Genomic DNA, 19,809 nt, shown 5'->3' with positions numbered 1-19,809 from the left:
TATACAATTATACAATTCAGTTTTTCAGTTTTCAAGACAAAGCACACACTAAATGTATTTATTGTTAAGTGTTTTTTAATTGAGAATTTAGAAACAGTGGTCATACTGGATTATAAAGTAAATGTCTGAAATTGCCAGAAATTCTACTTGTTCATGCTCTGGTGATTTTTCTGTTTTCTCCCTGTAATGTAGCAGGCAATCTCTCATGAGAGCAAAAATCAATAGGCTGCCTTTGAGTGAGCTGGAGTTGATGCATTTCACCAGGTGTAGACGTTACCCATTGCACATGCATTACATCAGCAAATGACCAGTGAGACTTTTCAGTCTTATTCAGGGACATCGTTCCTTAGGCATAATCAATGCATGACCCTGCTGTGATATATGGCTCAGGAACCACACGAGGCTGCGTACCATTACTGATCACGTCTGTCTTTACTCTTGGGAACGTCCATTACTGATGGGTTTTTTTTTTTGCTACATGATCTAAAGCAATCAGATTTCAGAAAAATGTGACCTTGATGATTTCATGGAATTCTCAGTTTTTGCATCGGCTCTGCATATTTGAAAATAATCTTCACTTAAGGGAGTGAACTCATAGTAAACAAACAAGCGAAATAATAACTAGGTATTGCAAAGCAGTGTAACGTGCTTCCAAAACAAAGCAGACACATCCAGCGATGACTAAATGTGCACAAGAGCACGGCTACAGTGCATCTGAAGCATAATTGCATTCTTCTGTTAATCCACTCAGCACTGCTCTATATTTACCCGTATGGATAATCTCTTTTCTGCAGTGCAACCCTCGGGCACAAAAATAGCCTCTATGCCCTCCCTCCCTTACAGTCCTGTATGGATGATCGAAAATCCCACTAAATTTCGCTATGGGCTCTAGTGACGATGACTCTCATGCCCCGCCCTCCAATGTTTAAAGCCCTTATATGTTCAAAATGGCCAGATTGTTTTCCTCTACATTTTCTCCCCTTTTTAATCCAGTGTACGTCGGGATTATGGGTCAGCTGTAAATGTTATTCTGTAGCGCTCTGCTTTTGAGCATCAACATCCATGGATCTCACATTCATTAGTGTGAATTAGCTGAGCATATTACGAATAATTCAGTATTCAGCTCACAAGGGACTAGAAACAACCGAATGTATCAGTACGATCAAGAGAGACATAATGTTTGGCTCCTTAAATAGAGTCGTGTTTCCCAGCCGCAGGTTTCTACCGTACCCGAGGCCCAGACTGGCTAAGTCAAAGTCTACCGAGGAGCAGACGGTAGGATTTACAGCAGGGTTCAGAGCACGTCTCTCTTGTAAGAGGCTCCGTTTCCCTCCGAGTGACACACTGAACAGCACCCTCCCACTCTTGATGCACCATCAACAGCCAAACGCATCATTACTCATTTATTTTAAAAGGCCGGTAGCAAAACAGCAGTTTTAGGGCCATCAGCAGTGACTAGAATGTTTGCAATAGAGCTGTTGCGATGTGGGTGCTGGGAATATCCAGCATGGCGGTGATCCAGTTTCCCCACATCATCTTCAGAGAGCAACAGATGTTATTTCCATGTGATAGGAAGGGGCAGGTATGTGTTGTGATGCGCGTGCGTGCACGTGTGTGTTGCGTTGCTCGAGACTGCATGAGTAAGATGTGCAGGTTGGAGGCGTGCCATGTGTTTGCTCAGCATTCTGGCGCTCCTCCGAAAGCGCTGGGGAGGGAGGAGACCCAGGCGGTTCTGCTCCTGCCAAACTCCAGCGCCCAGAGCCACGAGCTGCTCGCAGACGCCCCAACTCTTCTGGGACTCACGCAACTCATTAATCAACCATTAATCAACCCGTGACTTCCTTCTTCTTCTTTTGTCAGAAAAAAAAAAAAAACATTCCATTATTGTCTGCAATATCAATCAAATGCTAATCTTCTGACAGGCGAAACTATAATGCATAAAATGACTTATTTAAACTCAAAGGCATGCTTCAACCGTTCTTCTAAACAACCCCTGGTCGTTCCATTAGCATAACTGTTCTATGAGTGTAGTAATAAACCTTTCATTTGCTGCATAGTGAACGCATACAGAAAAGGATGCATACAATTAAACGCTTATCACACAACCCACTGGAGCAAATAAAAGAGCACTCAAATATATCTGCCAAATGGATTCCTGTTGATATGATGAAAATAAACACAGATGCCCAAAACGCTGGCTAACTAAAGCATGTAGAATGCATGGAGCTTAAGATAATGGAGCCCTGGGTGCAGTCAGGCAGATGCGCGTGTTCTCAGTCAGGGGCGGTGCTGAGCAGGAGCGTGCGATGAGCAGGAGGAAGCAGGCGGCCCACAGACAAGCCCCGTCCCCATGCAGCGAGTCCAGCACCCGCCATTTGCATATGAGCATATTCCCTTCTGACCCCATTATCATCTACTGCTCCAGGAGCCCTGTCTCCTACTGTCTCCACGGATACACCTGCCCCCCCCCCCCCCCTCTGCCTGCCCCCAAAGTAATCTAGTTAGTCACATTGCAGGGCCTTGACTGTCCACTGACTGGCAAATCCCAAACTCATTTAGACTTTGGAGAGGAGGATGGGACCTACGGCTCTTTTGCTGTGTGCCACATTGAATTTCACAGCGCTCAGTTCGGTAACACCCCTCGCATTGCTGTCATTAGATTACAGCTCTCCTCCAAGAACCACCCCGTGGCTGAAAGGTTTAGCCGGGCACCCACCTCACAACTATACCTAATCTGACGTGAATGCTGATTAAAATTCAGCATCCTCCATCCCTTAGAATTGTAGCCATATACCTGATAAGAGGCACTCTGTGCAATCAATGCATGTGCAGCTTTAGGAATATTAATAGCGTGGCTTTACACATTGTCCAAATCAGTATGTTCTCCACAGAAGAGAAGTGTGCATCTGGCTGTAATGGTATTATATTATTGGTATATTATCGTAAAAACAAAAAATTGCATTGCAGGAATATGTTTTACCTTGATTTCCCATTATTACGTGCACAGTTTCACCTCATAAGAAGCACATTGGAGAGTCAGAAGGCCGTTTAACCTGCCGCATGCTAAGAACTCGTACATCGTCTGAGACAGCCATGCCAATCTTCACTGAAGGTCCAAGGTCAGCCAGCGCCGAGCATTCTGGGAGCCGGTCTCCTCGCACCTCACAGAAGATGGAGAACGTGGCTGGGTAGAAGCCAAGTAAAAGGCCTGTAGATTAACAGCAAAGGTTCGGGCCCTTGGGTTGCCAGGTTCAGTCGTGGAGTGTGTGTATGATCCAGGGCACGAGTGGAGCAGAGGTAGGCAGGGCAGGGCATAGTACCGGAAGAGGGAGCTTCACGCAACGTGCATGTTCTCGCACGTCTCACACCATCTGCTTATAGTCTGGAAACGGGTCACTGAGACCCCCCCCCCCCCAGATCCCTTTTAAGATAGCGGAGGTGTGCATTTTCTGTGCTGTGATGTGTCGGGAGATCAATATACAAACATCTTGTGTGAGCCAAACCGTTTTTTAAGCAAATGTTTTGAAGACTAGCAGGCATGGCTGTTTACGTCTTTTTTTTAACCTTAAAAGAAATTCACGGCTGGCGTCGGACCACTGCAAAACATTTCAAGCGCATATATAAATGCTTGCAGAGGAAAAACAAACAAACAAACAAACAAACAAACCCAAAGCCAATCAGATTTTGCTGTGAAAACAAGCTGCTTTCCATTCAGTTGCTTGTTTATTCTTTGTTTTAAAGAGAACAGCACATTAAAATAAAATCCTTTCTCAAGGGGTCAATTAAAGCAGAGCTTCCATTTGATTCGCTGCCTCATCTAAAAGCATGCGTGCACTGTACGCAGACTCCCTGATCTCCCTGCAGAACTCAGCTCAGGAACGTCTTGGGTCTTATGTTCAGACCTTTTCCTACAACTTTCACAGAGAATCCAACAGCAAGTCGCTCTGAGGCATGAATTTTGGAAAGGATTGCACTCTCCCATTTACACAGGAGAGGAGAGGAAGACGTAGATATTTGTTTAAGCCTTGATGATTTTGGATTTCGCATTTTGCCGTGCGCAGCTTTTGATCCATGGTGGCTGACAGTGGAAGAGTCTTTGTGAACATGCTTGCACCCGTGTAGATCCTTTCTGAACAATACCAGAAGAAGCATCTCCAGCACCTCTGGAGCTGAGAACACCTCCCCTTTACTCTGCAGTACATTTTGTACAGTTGTTTCCCCACTACACTTGGCAGAATGCTTTCTGTGCTTTAGAGATTAGACGTGATTTTGGCCATCAAGGAATGAGTCTGTATTATATGGGACTGCGGTATTGAGTGGTGCAGTAGACGAAACCTTATAAGATCCTCGTCTGGTTGTTTCATGCACATGATCGATCTTCCCAGTCTTGAGGCAAGGACATATGATCTAAAACAAAACCAAGATGTTCACATATACTTGATGAAGGCAGCATCGGGTGATTGTAGTGTAGAGGTGCTTCCTCTGGGGAGATGACTACAAGCATCTGAACCAGAATCAAATTAAAGTTAGATGGGGAAAACGGAAATGGCATTCCTTGGAAACGATTTCAAAAGCAACTCAAATTTCCAATGATCTATTTAGCGGCAATCTAGCCAACCTTGGCCTGCTGAAGGCGATATTTCTGTTAGACCTACTTGTTAGAGAATATTGAAATTTGAAGTGACGGCAATGACAGATGTGTTTTTGAATTGTAAGTGAAAGGACGAAACTACACTTAAATGGTTCTGGATCCAAATGGATATGCAAATAAAGTTTTAGAAGGAGAGAAGAAGAAACCTGAAATCAACTGCAATACGGAGTCATGTATAAAGAAATCTACAGTTTTGTTGGTCTACAGTTAAGGCCTGGAACATTCTAGAAAACAACATCACACAAGCCACATGCTCTGAGCCACTGACATTGTGCCCCTCAAAAGGATAACCGATAATGACAAGGTACGCAAACATTACCACACGCCCTGACAGACGCTATCCAAGACCCAGAACCACAGCTGTACGATACGAGCTGCTTCCCTCAGCGAGACCCTGTCAATCCGGTCTGCGGCTGTAAAAGCTCCACGAGGAGACGTGCAGCTTCATCACCCTCCTCTGCCTCTCTGCCCACCTGTGCTGTAAAAGGCCCATGCATGGTGAGGGGGCAAATATCAGCAGGTACATCCTTATCTCCTCGTTGCACACCACTAAAGGACAGGCTGGAACACCCAAGGTCATCTACATCTCTCTCTCTCTCTCTCTCTGGAGAAAGTCAAGTCTCTTTGAAGCTCTGTGTATTTTGGATGATGATCTGTCCCAAACAATGGAGCTGCCAACACTAGGATAATGCAAACTTTTCTGGAGATTTTTTCCATAAACCTCTTTTAAATTCTGTACTCCCTGCCACCTGTTTCTACGTGTACCATGAGTGCGCACTGAATTAGAACCAAGTACCTCTTTTTAAACATTCTGCTGGTTAAAAACGCTTAATACTAAAATCTCTTAATTGTGATAACAGAAACCATAAAATTTTTGTGTTTTATTTGTCTGTATCTCTGGTAATCAGGACAACAGTGGACAACAGTAGGCCTACCATAGGACAACAGTGGACAACAGTAGGCCTACCATAGGACAACAGTGGGCTTCACACCAGCTCAGTTGGTGACAAATCTCCCGCACAAACGTTGAAGTCTCTCACCGCCGTCATGCCGCGTGGCAATTGAAGTTCCCTTAGAGTCATTTACTGATATCCCACAGTGCCTCTGGCATTCAGCGAGACCAAGCCCTGGCACTGTTGAGCGTGCCTGGCATGCGGAAGCCACTCAGAAGCCCAAGAGTCACATGGTCTCAAATGAGCATGGCAGAAGGTGAACCCAGGACCTAAAGGAAGGACAGACTACAGCCAATGAGCAGGTGCCCTGTTTCACAGCAGCAAGGTCTCCCAGCGGTCAAAACCACCACTTATAGAACCCAGGCCATTAAATAAAACAAAACAACCACAGTGGCCAAAGAGCATCTGAAAATCCTACCTGCCCACATACTGTACTATCTGTGGGTAAATACACGCTAATGTGGTGTCTATGGGTAAATACACGCTACTGTGGTGTCTGTGGATTAATACACGCTAATGTGGTGTCTGTGGGTAAATACATACTATCATGGTGTCTGAGTTTATATGCGCTACTTTGATGTCTGTGGTTTTATATGCATCACTGTGGTGTCTGTGGGTTTATATACGCTCTACGTTACACTTCCATTTCCTCATTTATTAGTGCTTATGGTTTGCTTATTGTCATCTAAGTGGGAGGCAGAGGCAATTAAAGGCCATCTTTTTAATGGCTGATAATAATGGTTATTACATATCATGAAGAAATGATGAGCTTTTTGCAGTTATTGCACCGTGATGCAACACTGAAAGCAAATCAAAGGCACCACCACACCCAGCGTTCGCATCTTGACAGAAAGCAGCATCCTTCAGCCCCCCAAAACACTCAGAGGGTGCGTACGAATGCAAATGTTTGCAAAGTCACCAAGTACGAGTGCTTGGATTCAAGTGGACTTGAGGAAAAAAAAAAAGAAAGAAAAAGAGAAAGAACTGATGACTGGGGCGCAGAGCCAGTGGGTGTCTCCTCTTTACAGGGACCATGCTCCTCTTTCCCAATTTATGTCCTGCTTTTCTTCAGGCACAGAAGCTCACATGAGGAAACATGGCGTCATACTTTCGACAGAAATCCCTGCGAGAGCCGTTTGGGAACTGCTGACTTAGATCCTGTGGAGGTTCACCCGACAGGCCGAATCACGTATAGTCTATGAATCCACATCTTCACACTAGATTGGACATACCGCTGTGAAAACTTTCCAGACAATCCGTGTGCCCACAGTGCAGTTCACAGCTAAGCTGACATTTTCACTGGTACATCAAAGGTGTGTGTTTCTCTGTTTCAGTTTCTGGCCAGCGAACAAGACACTTCTATGGATCACTTCTCCGGTGGATCCACTGGTTTTCGCTCTTGGTAGTGTGTCTATCATCTGGCCACGCAATGCTGGTCTGTTACTTGCACCCAGACAGTGTGTATTTCTGTCCACAGAGAAGACACACAGTGTGGGAGAGCTGAAGGACCTGCACAGTCCCTCAAGTTTTAATTTTCCCTCACAAAACTCACAAAGGGCATAATTACCTTCCCTTCTGCCTCGCTCCATCTCTCCATGTGCTCCGCTTCCGTTAACTGGAGCTGCTGGGTGTGTGCAGTAAGGTGAGAGAGGATCTCAGTGGGCACAGCAGGTTATTTGAAGCTCAAGTCGATGCCGGAAGGACAGGAGAGGCATGCCGGATTAATGGAAGAGAAAGGCCACAGTCATGGAGTAGAGGGTGCGAGGGCTCCTGGGGTGGACGCCCTCTGTTAATCAAACATCTGAGTGTTGACTTTGGCAGAACACTGGTAGCATCTGGAAAGGCCTCTGCGTTTTGAAACAACTGCACACCACCAGTGTTCAGCCCTTGATAAAGTGTGTTAAACAAAGCAAGGGTGTACCCATCTCATGTTTCTTGTTTCTAGTGTGAGGTTGCCTGGGGTGTCGGTGGAGGCGTAGCTTTGCTGACGCCACACGCCAGTCAACGTACGGTCCTGACAGAAGGGGCCGGCGAAGCACCTGACAGCTGGCAGTCAGCGCACAGACACACGAGGCTTTTAGCACGGATCACTCAGCTGCAGAGCGCTCAGCTTGGCACGCGGAGTTTGATACCCTGCGCTTAACAAAGAGCAGGGGGTGGGTCAGCCTGAAAGAGGCACTGTCCCACCGACCCTGAGCTACTTCACACCCCCCCCCCCCCCCCCCCCCCTTCCCGGCCTCCTGTGAGCTCTGGCTGGCTGTCCCATTCTGAAATGGCCTGTCTGGCCCCTGCCAAGTGGAGTTGGGGAGGCGCGTGTGATTTAACATGCAGAGGGAGAGGGGGAACGCCCAAGCACATAGCAGCACAGTGAAGCCCCAAGCACACCGCAGGACATTGACGCCCAAGCACACCGCAGGACAGTGCTGTCCAAGCACACAGCGGGACAGTGATCCCCAAGCATGCAGAAAGATTGGGCCTCTACCATGTTCTTGTTAGCTACACTGCTTGGGCACCTTTGTTCACCAGCACGAGCCTCAGTAGCAGGAAGCGTCACTCCGCGGACGCTGTCCTTTGCATTACCACTTAGTGTCAAGGCATCGCAGCTGTCGGACATTCTAATGGTTTTCCTGCACTCCGCCATTGTTGGAAGCCTTTCACACTGTCAGATTTGCCTGGTGGGGTAAAACATGAAAGGCGCCACTGGTGAAAGCCACTCAGCACTTGTCTCAGCTTGGCCCATCGCTCAGTATGGATCTCCACGGCTGTGCTCGCGAGCCCTCGCGCTGAATCTGACAGCAGGCTAGACTCTCCCTACAACACCCCCCTGCGTTGGTTCACCATGCCGGCTCTGACCTTTGACCCCTGCACGCCCGTGACCCACAGCAGCAGTTACTGGCATTAAGTCACTTCGATCGCTGTGGCAGCAAAGATTCTGTGGAGTGCACGCAAGCATCACCCCCACCTTCCTCCCACTCACCTCCACCTTCCTCCCACTCACCCCCACCCCCTCCACCCGACTGCCTGCCGCCCTCCAAGTAAACAATGTCAAGCGGCCGCTGCAAAGCACACACCCCCCACCCCCCGCTAGATTTTTAGATTTTTTGGCACCTGCGCGAGCTTGCTCAGATGAAGGGTGGATAAGGTGATTGACGTGGGGCTCTAGTGCCAAGACCCCTGCTGTGTTCCAGTCAGCGCTTTCCAGACATGCCAACACATCCCAGGCCACCGGCAGGAACATTAATAGGGAGGCTCATCCGAGATACCAAAACACTGGAGCAGTACGTCTATATTTACCCTGACATGCCCTGCTGGATTTCATGTCCAGCAAAGCATAAAATTGATGCTGTTGTGGAGTTTTCCTTGAATTGAACTAATAGCAAGGCCTGGTGCAGGGCTGTACACAGTCCAGCCGCAAATGTGCCGTGTATAAGTGCATAAGTGCTGCCTGTAAAAGTGCTGAAGCAAACATCCGGTGTCTTCGCCGGCCCGCACCCATTGACCCCGATGGTAAGAGACGGGATTCCCTCATTCCTGACCCGTCGCCTCTTAATGCAAATCGACACGTCTGTGAGGTAATGTATGGGGACTGCGGCACAATTTGAGTGATTAACTGTCAGTACCAATTCTCTCCTACTCCCCCCAACTCCATCAGTGCTCCCCCAGCTAAGCATGACCTCATAAAACCACTCAACCTCGAAGCTTCATTAAAAAATAGTTATTAATCCCCCACTCCCACCCCCAGTCTGCAGAAGATGAGATTGATGGGAAAGTGCAGGGAGGCAAGTTTATTCTGAATGTTTCTTGAAACATCTCCAACAGAAGTAAATTTTTCCCTTGTTCTATGGGCTGATAAACTGATTTTTGGTCATTTAAGTTCTGAACTGAACTTTCATGTCCAGCTGAACAGCGCTGATGATACTGATGAAGGATCTGTGACTTAGAGTTATGGATTACATTGGGGTTTTTTTCCAGGCCTTCCGCAGGCGTTTGTGGAATTGATCCATCATTAATCAAAACCTGGTGCACAGTCATTTCCACAAAACAGTCACACTCTTACCTAGTCCTGATAATGATGTGTGATTTTACCACTGATCATGTGTGGTACAGGGTATTCAGGAAGGTTAAGGACTCAGCAATTCAGCAGGGTGGTTGTCCTGCAATTTCCTGGAAACAGACCGTCTTTCCTGGAACCAGATTATGAGCTACAGCATATAAGAAGGCATTATTTCCTGAGCAGGATCTCAAAGTCTGGCACTTTACATCGATTGCAATCATTGCGCTCCATGGCTGCAATCAGCACAATTTAGACTAATTAAATGGGTGGCGGAAATGTTTGGTCTGCTGGTTAATCGTCCTCCCTACAATCTGGCTGTGAGGCAGAATATGACGTCGTGTTTAGGATGCTCTGGGCATTAACCCCACTATCTGGAGGTTTAACCCCATGGATAGTGGACATTAACACCACTATCCGATGAAACCTGCACACACCACTTACCACCCACAAGTACAAGCCTGTCTCCTCTCTTCACATTCCCAATGCCAGTAGGTCTCCATAAAAGACAACCAGAAGACCACTCAGCACTCCCCCCAGGAGGTGTGCCCTTGGGCTTTGGATTGCTTGAAGCGATGGATCCGACATTGGCATTGACCTGCCCCCTGCATGCATCTGTACTGTCTGCCATGTTGCAATGGATTGGCCGAACTGCTCCTTAAGGCTCTTATAGAGCGCTCTATAGACAGGCCCGTCGCGATGGGGCAGGCAAACCAGGCAATTGCTTGGGGCCCCAAGCTGGCCTGGGGCCCCCAGACAACAACAGGTTAAGAATTAAATGGAGCGACAAACTGTGTGAGCCCCCCTTTACATTCTCAAAGTCATGAGCAATGACACTGTTCTCAGAATCCCCCTCAAGGGGCCCCTCCCACCAGCTGCTGAAGGCAGGCAGACACTGTCCTGGCAGACAGCCAAGTTTTAGACGCCGGCAAATATGAAACTTAACCATGAAGCGAATTTATCCATCAGGAAGCCAAAAGAGAAAACAAAAGAAGGAAGAGGAACACAAAAAAACTAGTGGTGGGCCGTTAACGGCGTTCGTTAATTTGATACTCTTATCGGGCGATATAAAAATTATCGCCGTTAATATATCTACTAAATGGGTAAGCAAACTATGATGACTTTCAACTTGACAGTTTAGCTCGGCTGTATTCCTAACCAAATTGCACAGTAGGGGCGAGAACGAGTTTTCAAACCTGTGAATTAAAAATCGTACGTGTGTTTACATGGATGCAGCCACGAAGTCGCCAGGTTTGCTTCATGGAAAATTCATTTTTAGGAACGTAAAATATTACCGGAGCAGAGCTCGGAGCGGTCGTTTTCTGCATGGTCCTAGCGCTAGATTCGTCGCTATTTAAATATTTATTTTTAACAGTTAAAACTGCAGAGGACCAAACCGGCTTCTGAAAAAGTCCCCCCCAAATTATGTTAAATGTACTAAATGTTGGCTTACATTTCAAATATCATGTTTAGCTGAATAAACATGTTATCAACCCCTTTTAATGTACAGTATGTAGGCTTACAAATTCATGTTTAACTGAATAAACCGTTGAACACGAGTAGCCTACATTTTATTGAGTATGTTTTTTTCTTCAAGTATCAAAGTAGAACAGCTTCCTCAGTCATTGATGCATTTTGGAAACAGGAGATGAGCACCTGGTCTAATGCACCCTCTGTATTAAGAAACCCTATCTCAAAAGCTGACTTTTAGTTATTACTTGGGTAGCACACATATGAGCCATTTTAATATAGATTAATCTAGATTAATTTCAAGATTTCAGTGAGATTAATCTAGATTAAAAAAATTAATCTATGCACACCCCTAAAAAAAACACAAGACAGTGGTAAGTGAAGATTTACACTGGATAAATTAGGCCTACCTGTACAAATGGTGTAATTTAGCAGCAGGTAGGCTAAAAACAATATATACGTCCCGGTTAATCCCATACTTAAATCTGCTATGTTCAGCTACAAGTAGTAAATTTGTAGTTAGTTTGAGGTGTATATGCTGTGGTTCTTGAAGGTGGACTGCGGCCAGATATGTTTTTTTTTTTGGCCGGAGGGGGGTTTGGGCATGAGATTTCTGGTGTGGAGGTTGGGGGGGCCCCGGTTGGTGTCTTTGCTTGGGGCCCCCAAATACCTTGAAACGGCACTGTCTATAGAGCATGTGTTTTGGTCCTTGGCTCTTCAACCTACCTTTCCTAAGAGATGGAGAGGTCAATATGCAAGAGGGCCCTGACCCTGGGCTATGCCGTGACCCCTCACCCCATGAATCATCACATCAGCACTCTGGTGGGGGCTACAGAGCTCAAAGACACAGCTCCCGCTGCTACCGTCTCCTGGAGAATTCGATTCCAGGACTACAACTGTGCTCTCCCCGGTGGCACTTGACATGGGCTAATGAAATGAATCTCTATTATCCTCCCAGGCAGTCAAAGCAGGGCTGTCCTCTGTGGAGGCCAAGGCAGATGGAAACACACACCAGAAAAGTAAGTCAGCACTTCTTGGCAAGAGCGCTTTAAGGCCACGACGAGTGCCATGCGCAAACATGTCAAGTCACTCCAAATCAGTTTCCGCAGCCATAAGACGTGATGCTTCGTAGGAGTAACCAATCAGCTGGAGTTGTTCACTTATAAACGTTCCAATCTGAATAAAGTATTCATCAAACTGAAAGGCTCACCCGAAGAGGCCAAGGTACTAGTTATTAAAGATATAAAAGAACTGGAAAAATACGAATGAGTTTACTACAGGGTTAATGAGTTAATTCCTTTCATTTTTACATGATGATATCCATTAATTCATCTGTTATAGAAGATGGTAATGATTTAGGGACACAACAAATGCTTAGGGGCTGTGAACACATAGTTCTGAACCCATTTGAGTATATTGAGCATCATGACCTAGACTTGGAAGAAGGATTAGATCCTAATAATAACTTATTATCATCAAACGATATAATAGACTGTAGGTACTTCACTGATGAAGATTATAACAATACTATTAAGTCTGAAGGGAAATTCTCAATAATTCACTTCAATAGCAGAAGTATGTACACTAACTTCAATGCCATCAAAGAGTATTTAAAACAATTTAAGCAACCATTCAGTATTATAACAATATCGGAAACATGGTTTACCGAAGATAAAGGTATTGATTTTGAATTAAACGATTATAATCTGAATTATGTAAATAGAGTAAATAAGGTCGGAGGAGGAGTAGCTATATATGTCCACAAAAAATTTAAATATAAATTAATAGAAAAAATGTCATCAGCGATAAGTGACTTGTTAGAATGCATATCAATTGAAATATTAAATGTAAAAAAGAAAAACATAATTGTAAGTTGCTTATACAGATCTCCAGGCTCAAAATTAGAAACATTTACTAATTGGATGGAAGAAACCTTTTCGACAATAGGAAATAAAACTATATTCATCTGTGGGGATTATAATATTGATTTAATAAATCCAAATAAACATAGAATCACTGATGACTATATCAACAGGATGTCCAGTATGAGTCTGTACCCAACTATTATAAAACCCAGCAGAATTACAGCACATAGTGCTACACTTATTGACAACATTTTTACAAATAATATGGAATCCACAAATGTCAGTGGTCTAATGATTTGTGACATATCAGACCATTTGCCAGTTTTCACAATATACGATGATAGTTATAGTCACTGTAAATCGATCCAGAAAGCCATATATAAACGAGTAAAAACTGAGGAAGCTATTAATTCATTTTATGATGACCTATTAGATCAAGACTGGAGTACTGTATATAAGCAAAAACATGTGGACTGTGCCTTTGAAAATTTTTTAGTGATCTTCTGCACAATATACAACAAAAATTGTCCAATTCGGCAATTTAAAAAAAATAACATGGCCATGAAATGTCCATGGTTAACTAAGGGTTTACAAAATGCTTGTAAGAAGAAAAATACGTTATACAAACAATTCATTAGATTAAGGTCCAAAGAATCTGAACAAAGATATAAAACATACAAAAATAAATTGACTAATATCATAAGAGCTAGTAAGAAATTATACTATACCAATCTCCTAAAAAACAATAAAAACAACACCAAAAAGGTCTGGAGTATTCTAAATACAATCCTTAAAGGGTCTACAAACAAGTACTTATTTCCGGACTACTTTGTAGATAAGAACGGTGATAATTACAACATGAATGAAATAGTGAACAGTTTTAATCAATTCTTTGTAAATGTTGGGCCAGAACTAGCTGATAAAATCCCTAAGGGCACAGGCGATGAACTAGATACTTCAACTATAGAAAGAAATTTAAATACAATGTTTCTGTCGGGAGTAACTGAAGAGGAAGTAATAGACGTAGTTAATATGTGCAAAAATAAATCATCTACAGACTGCTATGATATTGAGATGACATTAATAAAAAGAATTATACATACCATTTCTAAACCATTAATGTATATATGTAATCTTTCATTTCAAACAGGAACCTTTCCAAATAAAATGAAAATTGCAAAAGTAATACCATTGTTTAAAAATGGAGATAAACACATCTTCACAAACTATAGACCTGTCTCTCTGCTCCCGCAATTTTCCAAAATTTTAGAGAAACTGTACAATAATAGATTGGAGAAATTTATAAATAAACATAATATAATTAATGAAGGTCAGTATGGGTTCAGAGCAGCAAGGTCAGCATCAATGGCCATAATGGATGCAGTGGAAGAGATCACAATCAGCTTAGATAAGAAGAATTATGCAGTGGGATTATTTGTTGATTTAAAAAAAGCTTTTGATACTATTGATCATGGCATATTACTCAAAAAACTGGAAAGATATGGCATTAGGGGGGTGGCCTTGCGCTGGATCCAAAGCTATTTAACAGAGAGACAACAGTACGTGAAGATGGGGGAGTCACAATCAGGGTATTTGGGTATTACTTGTGGTGTCCCACAAGGATCTATACTGGGTCCAAAATTGTTCAATATATATATCAATGACATATATAATGTATCCAAGGTGTTAAAATTAATCTTGTTTGCGGATGACACAAATATATTTTATTCGAATGAGAATTGTAGTGATTTAATATATAATATAAATACTGAACTACATAAATTAAAATTATGGATGGATAAAAACAAACTATCTTTAAATCTGGCTAAAACAAAAGCAATATTATTTGGAAAGTGCAAAGAAAATAAAGATTCAATAATAAAAATAAATGGTATTAAAATAGAGATCGTGTCAGATATTAAATTCTTAGGAATAGTAATTGATAGTAAGCTAAGCTGGAAACCACACATTAGACACACACAAAGCAAAGTCTCAAAAAGTGTCTCGATTATCAACAAGATCAAACACTTCTTAGATTATAATGCACTACATTTATTGTATTGTTCATTAATTTCACCTTATTTATGTTATCGTATAGAAATTTGGGGCAATAACTATAAAAGTTCACTACAACCCCTCCTTATACTCCAGAAACGTGCAATGAGAGTGATACACAAAGTTGGATTTTTTGAACACACAAATACTCTATTTTTGCAGTCTAAATTGTTAAAATTCTTTGATTTAGTAGATTTTTATTCTGCACAACTTCTTTATAAAGCAAGTAAAAATGAACTGCCTTATAATATTCAGAAACTCTTTACGCAAAGAGAAGGAGGTTATAATCTGAGGGGTTGTAGTAACTTTAAGGCCCAAGCAGGGAGAACTACAAGGAGAATGTGGTGTGTGTCTGTGTCTGGTGTAAAGCTTTGGAACCGATTGAGTCTACAACTCAAGCAATGCCCAAATATCCATCTATTTAAAACAAGATACAAAGAATTGATTTGGTCACAATATATGACTGTTGGCAAGAGGTTCTAATTATCTCCATGTTAATAAGTATACATATCAAAATACATTAAGTTGTGGGCATGTGGGTACATATGTGTAAACATAAACACCCAGATGTATATTGCATTGAGATAATAGCGATCTGTAATGTGTTGTTATATTATGTTGGTATGACAAGCTGCATTATAACAATGAGTGATCAGCTGTAGTAACGGTATCCATATAAATTATGTGTGAATGGGGGTGGGAGTAAATAAGTTTAACTTCATACCACTCCTTTTCAAGTTAGTTATAATTCATTAATTAGTGGATAGTGTGTATTAGCTAGTACAAACTGAACTTTTATTCTTTTTTTTTCCAATTGAATTTATTTAATGTGATATTGTATGTACTATTGTTTTTGACTTGAAATAAAAATTAAATCAATCAATCAATCAATCAATCAATCTGGATGAGGGACTAAGGGCAGTGTTTCCAATATGCTCGAAGACTTAAACAGAAAAGAAAACCCACTTGTGGTTTAGGGAAGCCTTTGGCAAACCAAGTTAACTTTCTAGTTAAGGCGCACCGAGTGCCATCATTTGAAGCCTCCTTGAGGCACATCATTATTCACATCTATTGTGTGCAGAAGCACCATAAAGAAGAGAGAGTCCGCTTATCTAGACATGCACCCGCTAATCAACAGCAAAGGCACCCAAATTTCCATTTTGCCCCTAAGAGCTTTTCATTTGCAGAGTCAACTTTGAGCGCAGGGATATAATTAAAAATAAATAAATAAAAAAAGACGACAGTTGTGCAGACTGGAACAGTGTAGACTAACGAGCCTGATAGGACCAACAAACGATGTGCAGCCTGCTGGCAGCTGATACTGTAAATAAATGAACAAGACTGCGCTAAGCTGGGGCTTACTGGTCCGGTGCTGGAAGGACAGGCTTGTTCTGTCAGCCCAGGAGAAGCGGTCCAAAACGGAATTACAGGAACAGGCCGCATGGCGCACTCAAAATACCATCGCTCTCATTCTCATGCAGCCTGCGTGGCCTGGCCTGCACATCTGCTCCGTGTAACGCAACTCATGACTCTTCACGACAATGACGAGGCTCCGTGCAGCTTCATGTTAGAAATGTCAAGGTTGGGGGGGGGGGGGGGGGGGGGTTTTAGTGTGTTTCCTGCCTCTGCATCTACCCTGTGCAAAACAGTGCTTTTGCATGTGCATGTGTATACCCACAGCGGTGTCCAAATGGGCCGTTGGCAAATAAACCAACCGTTGTCACCAGACACCTCAGCGAGAGCGGCCCAGGGGACAGGAGCGTGAGTGGCTTTCCCATCACAACAGTGAGCATGCTGTCCAGCTTTGGGCCTAATGAGGATAACTGGAAGTGCCCAGGCATTACAGAAAGGAAGCTGTGGTTACCAAATTTCACTGTTCCATGCATCTTCCTCCATAAAGGTGCGCATATGTGATGTAGATTTGTGTTTGTGCGCAGACAAGTTTCTTGTACACAATTATATGCTTCTGCCTCATATACATACAGAAGCCTTTCATTCAGGCTGCTTGAATGGTGCTTTTTTTATGGGAAAGTGGGAATCTCATATATTTGCCACTTCTGGGCAGTGGTTGATGCCTTGAGTCAGACAGGGTGAAATGGAAGACTCGCCCTCCTCCTACACGGACTCAGTGTTCCAGAAGAGGCATGGCGGTGATCCTGCGTTTGAGACGGTCTGGGTGTTTTTCTCAGTCTGGAGGGCCCCTGCTGGGCCTTCAGCAGTAACCTGAGCATGTCTGCCAATCCACACTGCCGATCGATACGGGAGCCATGATCCATGCTGTTTAAAGGATCACATTTTTCGGCTAGCATTTTTGATGAGACTCGGGGCGTCTGTCGCCTATTGAACGCACTGCATGTACCAAGAATTCCCAGGAGATCCCACAGCAGGATCATGTGGAATTGACCCACGGGATTTCAAGGACCTTGATTTAAGAACGAGCTCCCCTCTCTTCTTCTCACTCACTCCGTCTTCATAGGAGTTGTAATTACTGGATCATTCCGCACACATAATTACACAGCTCTGCCTTAGAGGCTTTGAGCACCTTCCTTCACACACAGGAGAGCAGCCATTATCAGCTCACCTCAGCTCACGTCCTGAGGATGCAAGCAGAAACCAAGACACCTGAGCTAGCGCTAGAGATCCTCGGTAGCTTGTCATCCAGAATCGTCACAGACTGGGTGGTTTCTGTCCCCTTCCCAATTCCTCTCATTCGTTCCTTGCATAACCTATGGCAGAGTCTTTCGAAGAGACGCTGACGCCACTTTGGGTGACCTCCAGAGACCTCCACCTTCCTCAGCAGCACCGCGACCTCCGCATGCTCTGCCCTGATATGTTCTCCCTCAGAGAGCACTGCAGCGGCACCTGCACGCAGGCACAGAAAAGACCATTAAATCTCTCCTAGCAGGTCACACAGCCGTCAGTCTCAGAAAGAGCAGACGGTAATCCGCCACTCCTGCTAGACCCGGCGCATCACCACAGAGCTCGCCAGCATCAGTCAGGTCTCAGACAAGTGACAACTTCAAAAGAACTTCACCATAGATGAGTGCACTAAGCAGCAGGCACTGGAAAACAATGAACATGAGAAGCAAGGAGTGTGTGTGTGTGTGTGTGTGGAGATCTTCTCCTCAAGTTATAGTAAATAATTCAGTCGTTAATTACATATTTTCATACATACACGAGAAATCGTTTGCTCTTACATTGTAAAAATTCAGCATTGAAAAGTCAGGAAATTGTAGGTCCTCAAATATTCAATATTTATTTGCACATTTGGAGAAACTTTGGATCATTTTTTTTCCACCAGAAAGAAGTGCACTATTCTATCATGATGCAGTCAGCTCAACAACTTACACATGATAAATCAACCTTAAGAAGGAAAAGACAGGAGAGAGAGATAAGGAGGAGAGGAGGGAGGAGAAGAGGGAGAGATACAGGAGGAGGAGACAGAGAGGGGTGGATGAGGCTTGGTTGGGCCCTGCACAGAATGTTATCACTCCTGACCTTGGCTCACAGACACACTCGGAAAAAATACAGACATTCAGAAAAATGATAGTGGCCCAAACACAATATAAAGCAGAATCAGAAACAATAGCAAAATAAAACAATATGTGAGGTATATAAATTCTTTCCCCTCCCAAGAAGAATCGCTCAAGTTGGTTGTAATGCATGCTGTAATGTTCATTAAGAAGTTGAATTTATTTCAAACACCAGCACTTTGCTAGACCAGGGTGAATATGGTGCTTTCTTTCGTGGTTGCGTGTTCCGTCCACTGGCGACAGATCTTCACCCTGGGGAAAAACTCTGTAACCTTTTCACAGTTGGCTGGCTTAGGTTTCTGTCCCAGGCATTTTGGACCAAATGCCTTTTCCATACTGAGAGAACTCAACTGTGATATTAGAACCAGCAAGTGAACACGGAAGCTGTGTGACCCTCCTACATCCGTAGAATGTGCTCTCAGATCCCCGCTTTACACACACTTTATTGCTCTATAGCTACTGCTTGGGGTTGAAAAAGTTCTACACACAGTACTTGATTTTAGGTTTATTCACTGCTTTCATTTTAATCTACATGTGTAGATTCCTGTGAGAAATATTTTTTGAGAAATAATGTACTTTTTGTAGCTCTTTAACATTGCAAATTGTTCTCATAAAATCACATTATGATTTCCATAACACTCATCACACAACGTTCAAGGCTGATTTATGTCAATAAAAGTTAACAGTTCATTAAATTAATGCAACTGAAAATCTGTAATTCCACCAGACTGTGAAGAGAATCAGCAAATGCTTTCAAGCACTGTGACCTCGTGTACACCATCGCACTCTCCTGACCTCAGACTCGCAGCGTCCCCGTAACCATCTGTGTTTTCTGTGTGTGTGTTCATAAAGACCTGCGCCGGATGACAGCGGGCTTCATGGGCATGGCGGTGGCAATCATCCTGTTTGGCTGGGTCGTGGGTATGCTGGGCTGCTGCTGGGACCGCGGGCTCATGCAGTACGTGGCAGGCCTCCTCTTCCTCATGGGCGGTGAGTACCGCCACAGAATTCCCCCACGCACCACATCCGGCTCTTCACCAGCCGCTAACGTCTAGACGCTGCATCCGTGGGCTGGTGGTGTGAGGTGTAAACTGTAAACACCGCACAAACTGCATTACGCATGCACTGTAAAGAATCTTTAGAACCGTGTACAACATTGCACCGCCAGTCCTAGCGCGTCAAAACCAGCAACGCGCCATTTTTAGCGATAGCGTTCTCAATATATTTAGAA

At 43.8% G+C, this 19,809-nt stretch overlaps 1 protein-coding gene across 3 annotated transcripts in view; it reads left to right on the top strand.

Annotated features, from left to right (window-relative positions):
* The window catches only part of tmem178bb (transmembrane protein 178Bb), a 66,352-nt gene that overhangs the window by 40,429 nt on the left and 6,114 nt on the right, over window positions 1–19,809 (top strand). For all 3 annotated transcript variants that reach the window (XM_077005079.1, XM_077005078.1, XM_077005080.1), the window contains exon 4: window positions 19,431–19,568. In XM_077005079.1, coding sequence (XP_076861194.1) covers window positions 19,431–19,568 — 138 coding nt within the window. The remainder of the gene's footprint in view (window positions 1–19,430; window positions 19,569–19,809) is intronic.

Source organism: Brachyhypopomus gauderio, chromosome 5 (assembly GCF_052324685.1).
Source record: "Brachyhypopomus gauderio isolate BG-103 chromosome 5, BGAUD_0.2, whole genome shotgun sequence".
NCBI classification, from domain to species: domain Eukaryota; kingdom Metazoa; phylum Chordata; class Actinopteri; order Gymnotiformes; family Hypopomidae; genus Brachyhypopomus; species Brachyhypopomus gauderio.
This window is presented reverse-complemented; position numbering and strand designations above follow the sequence as displayed.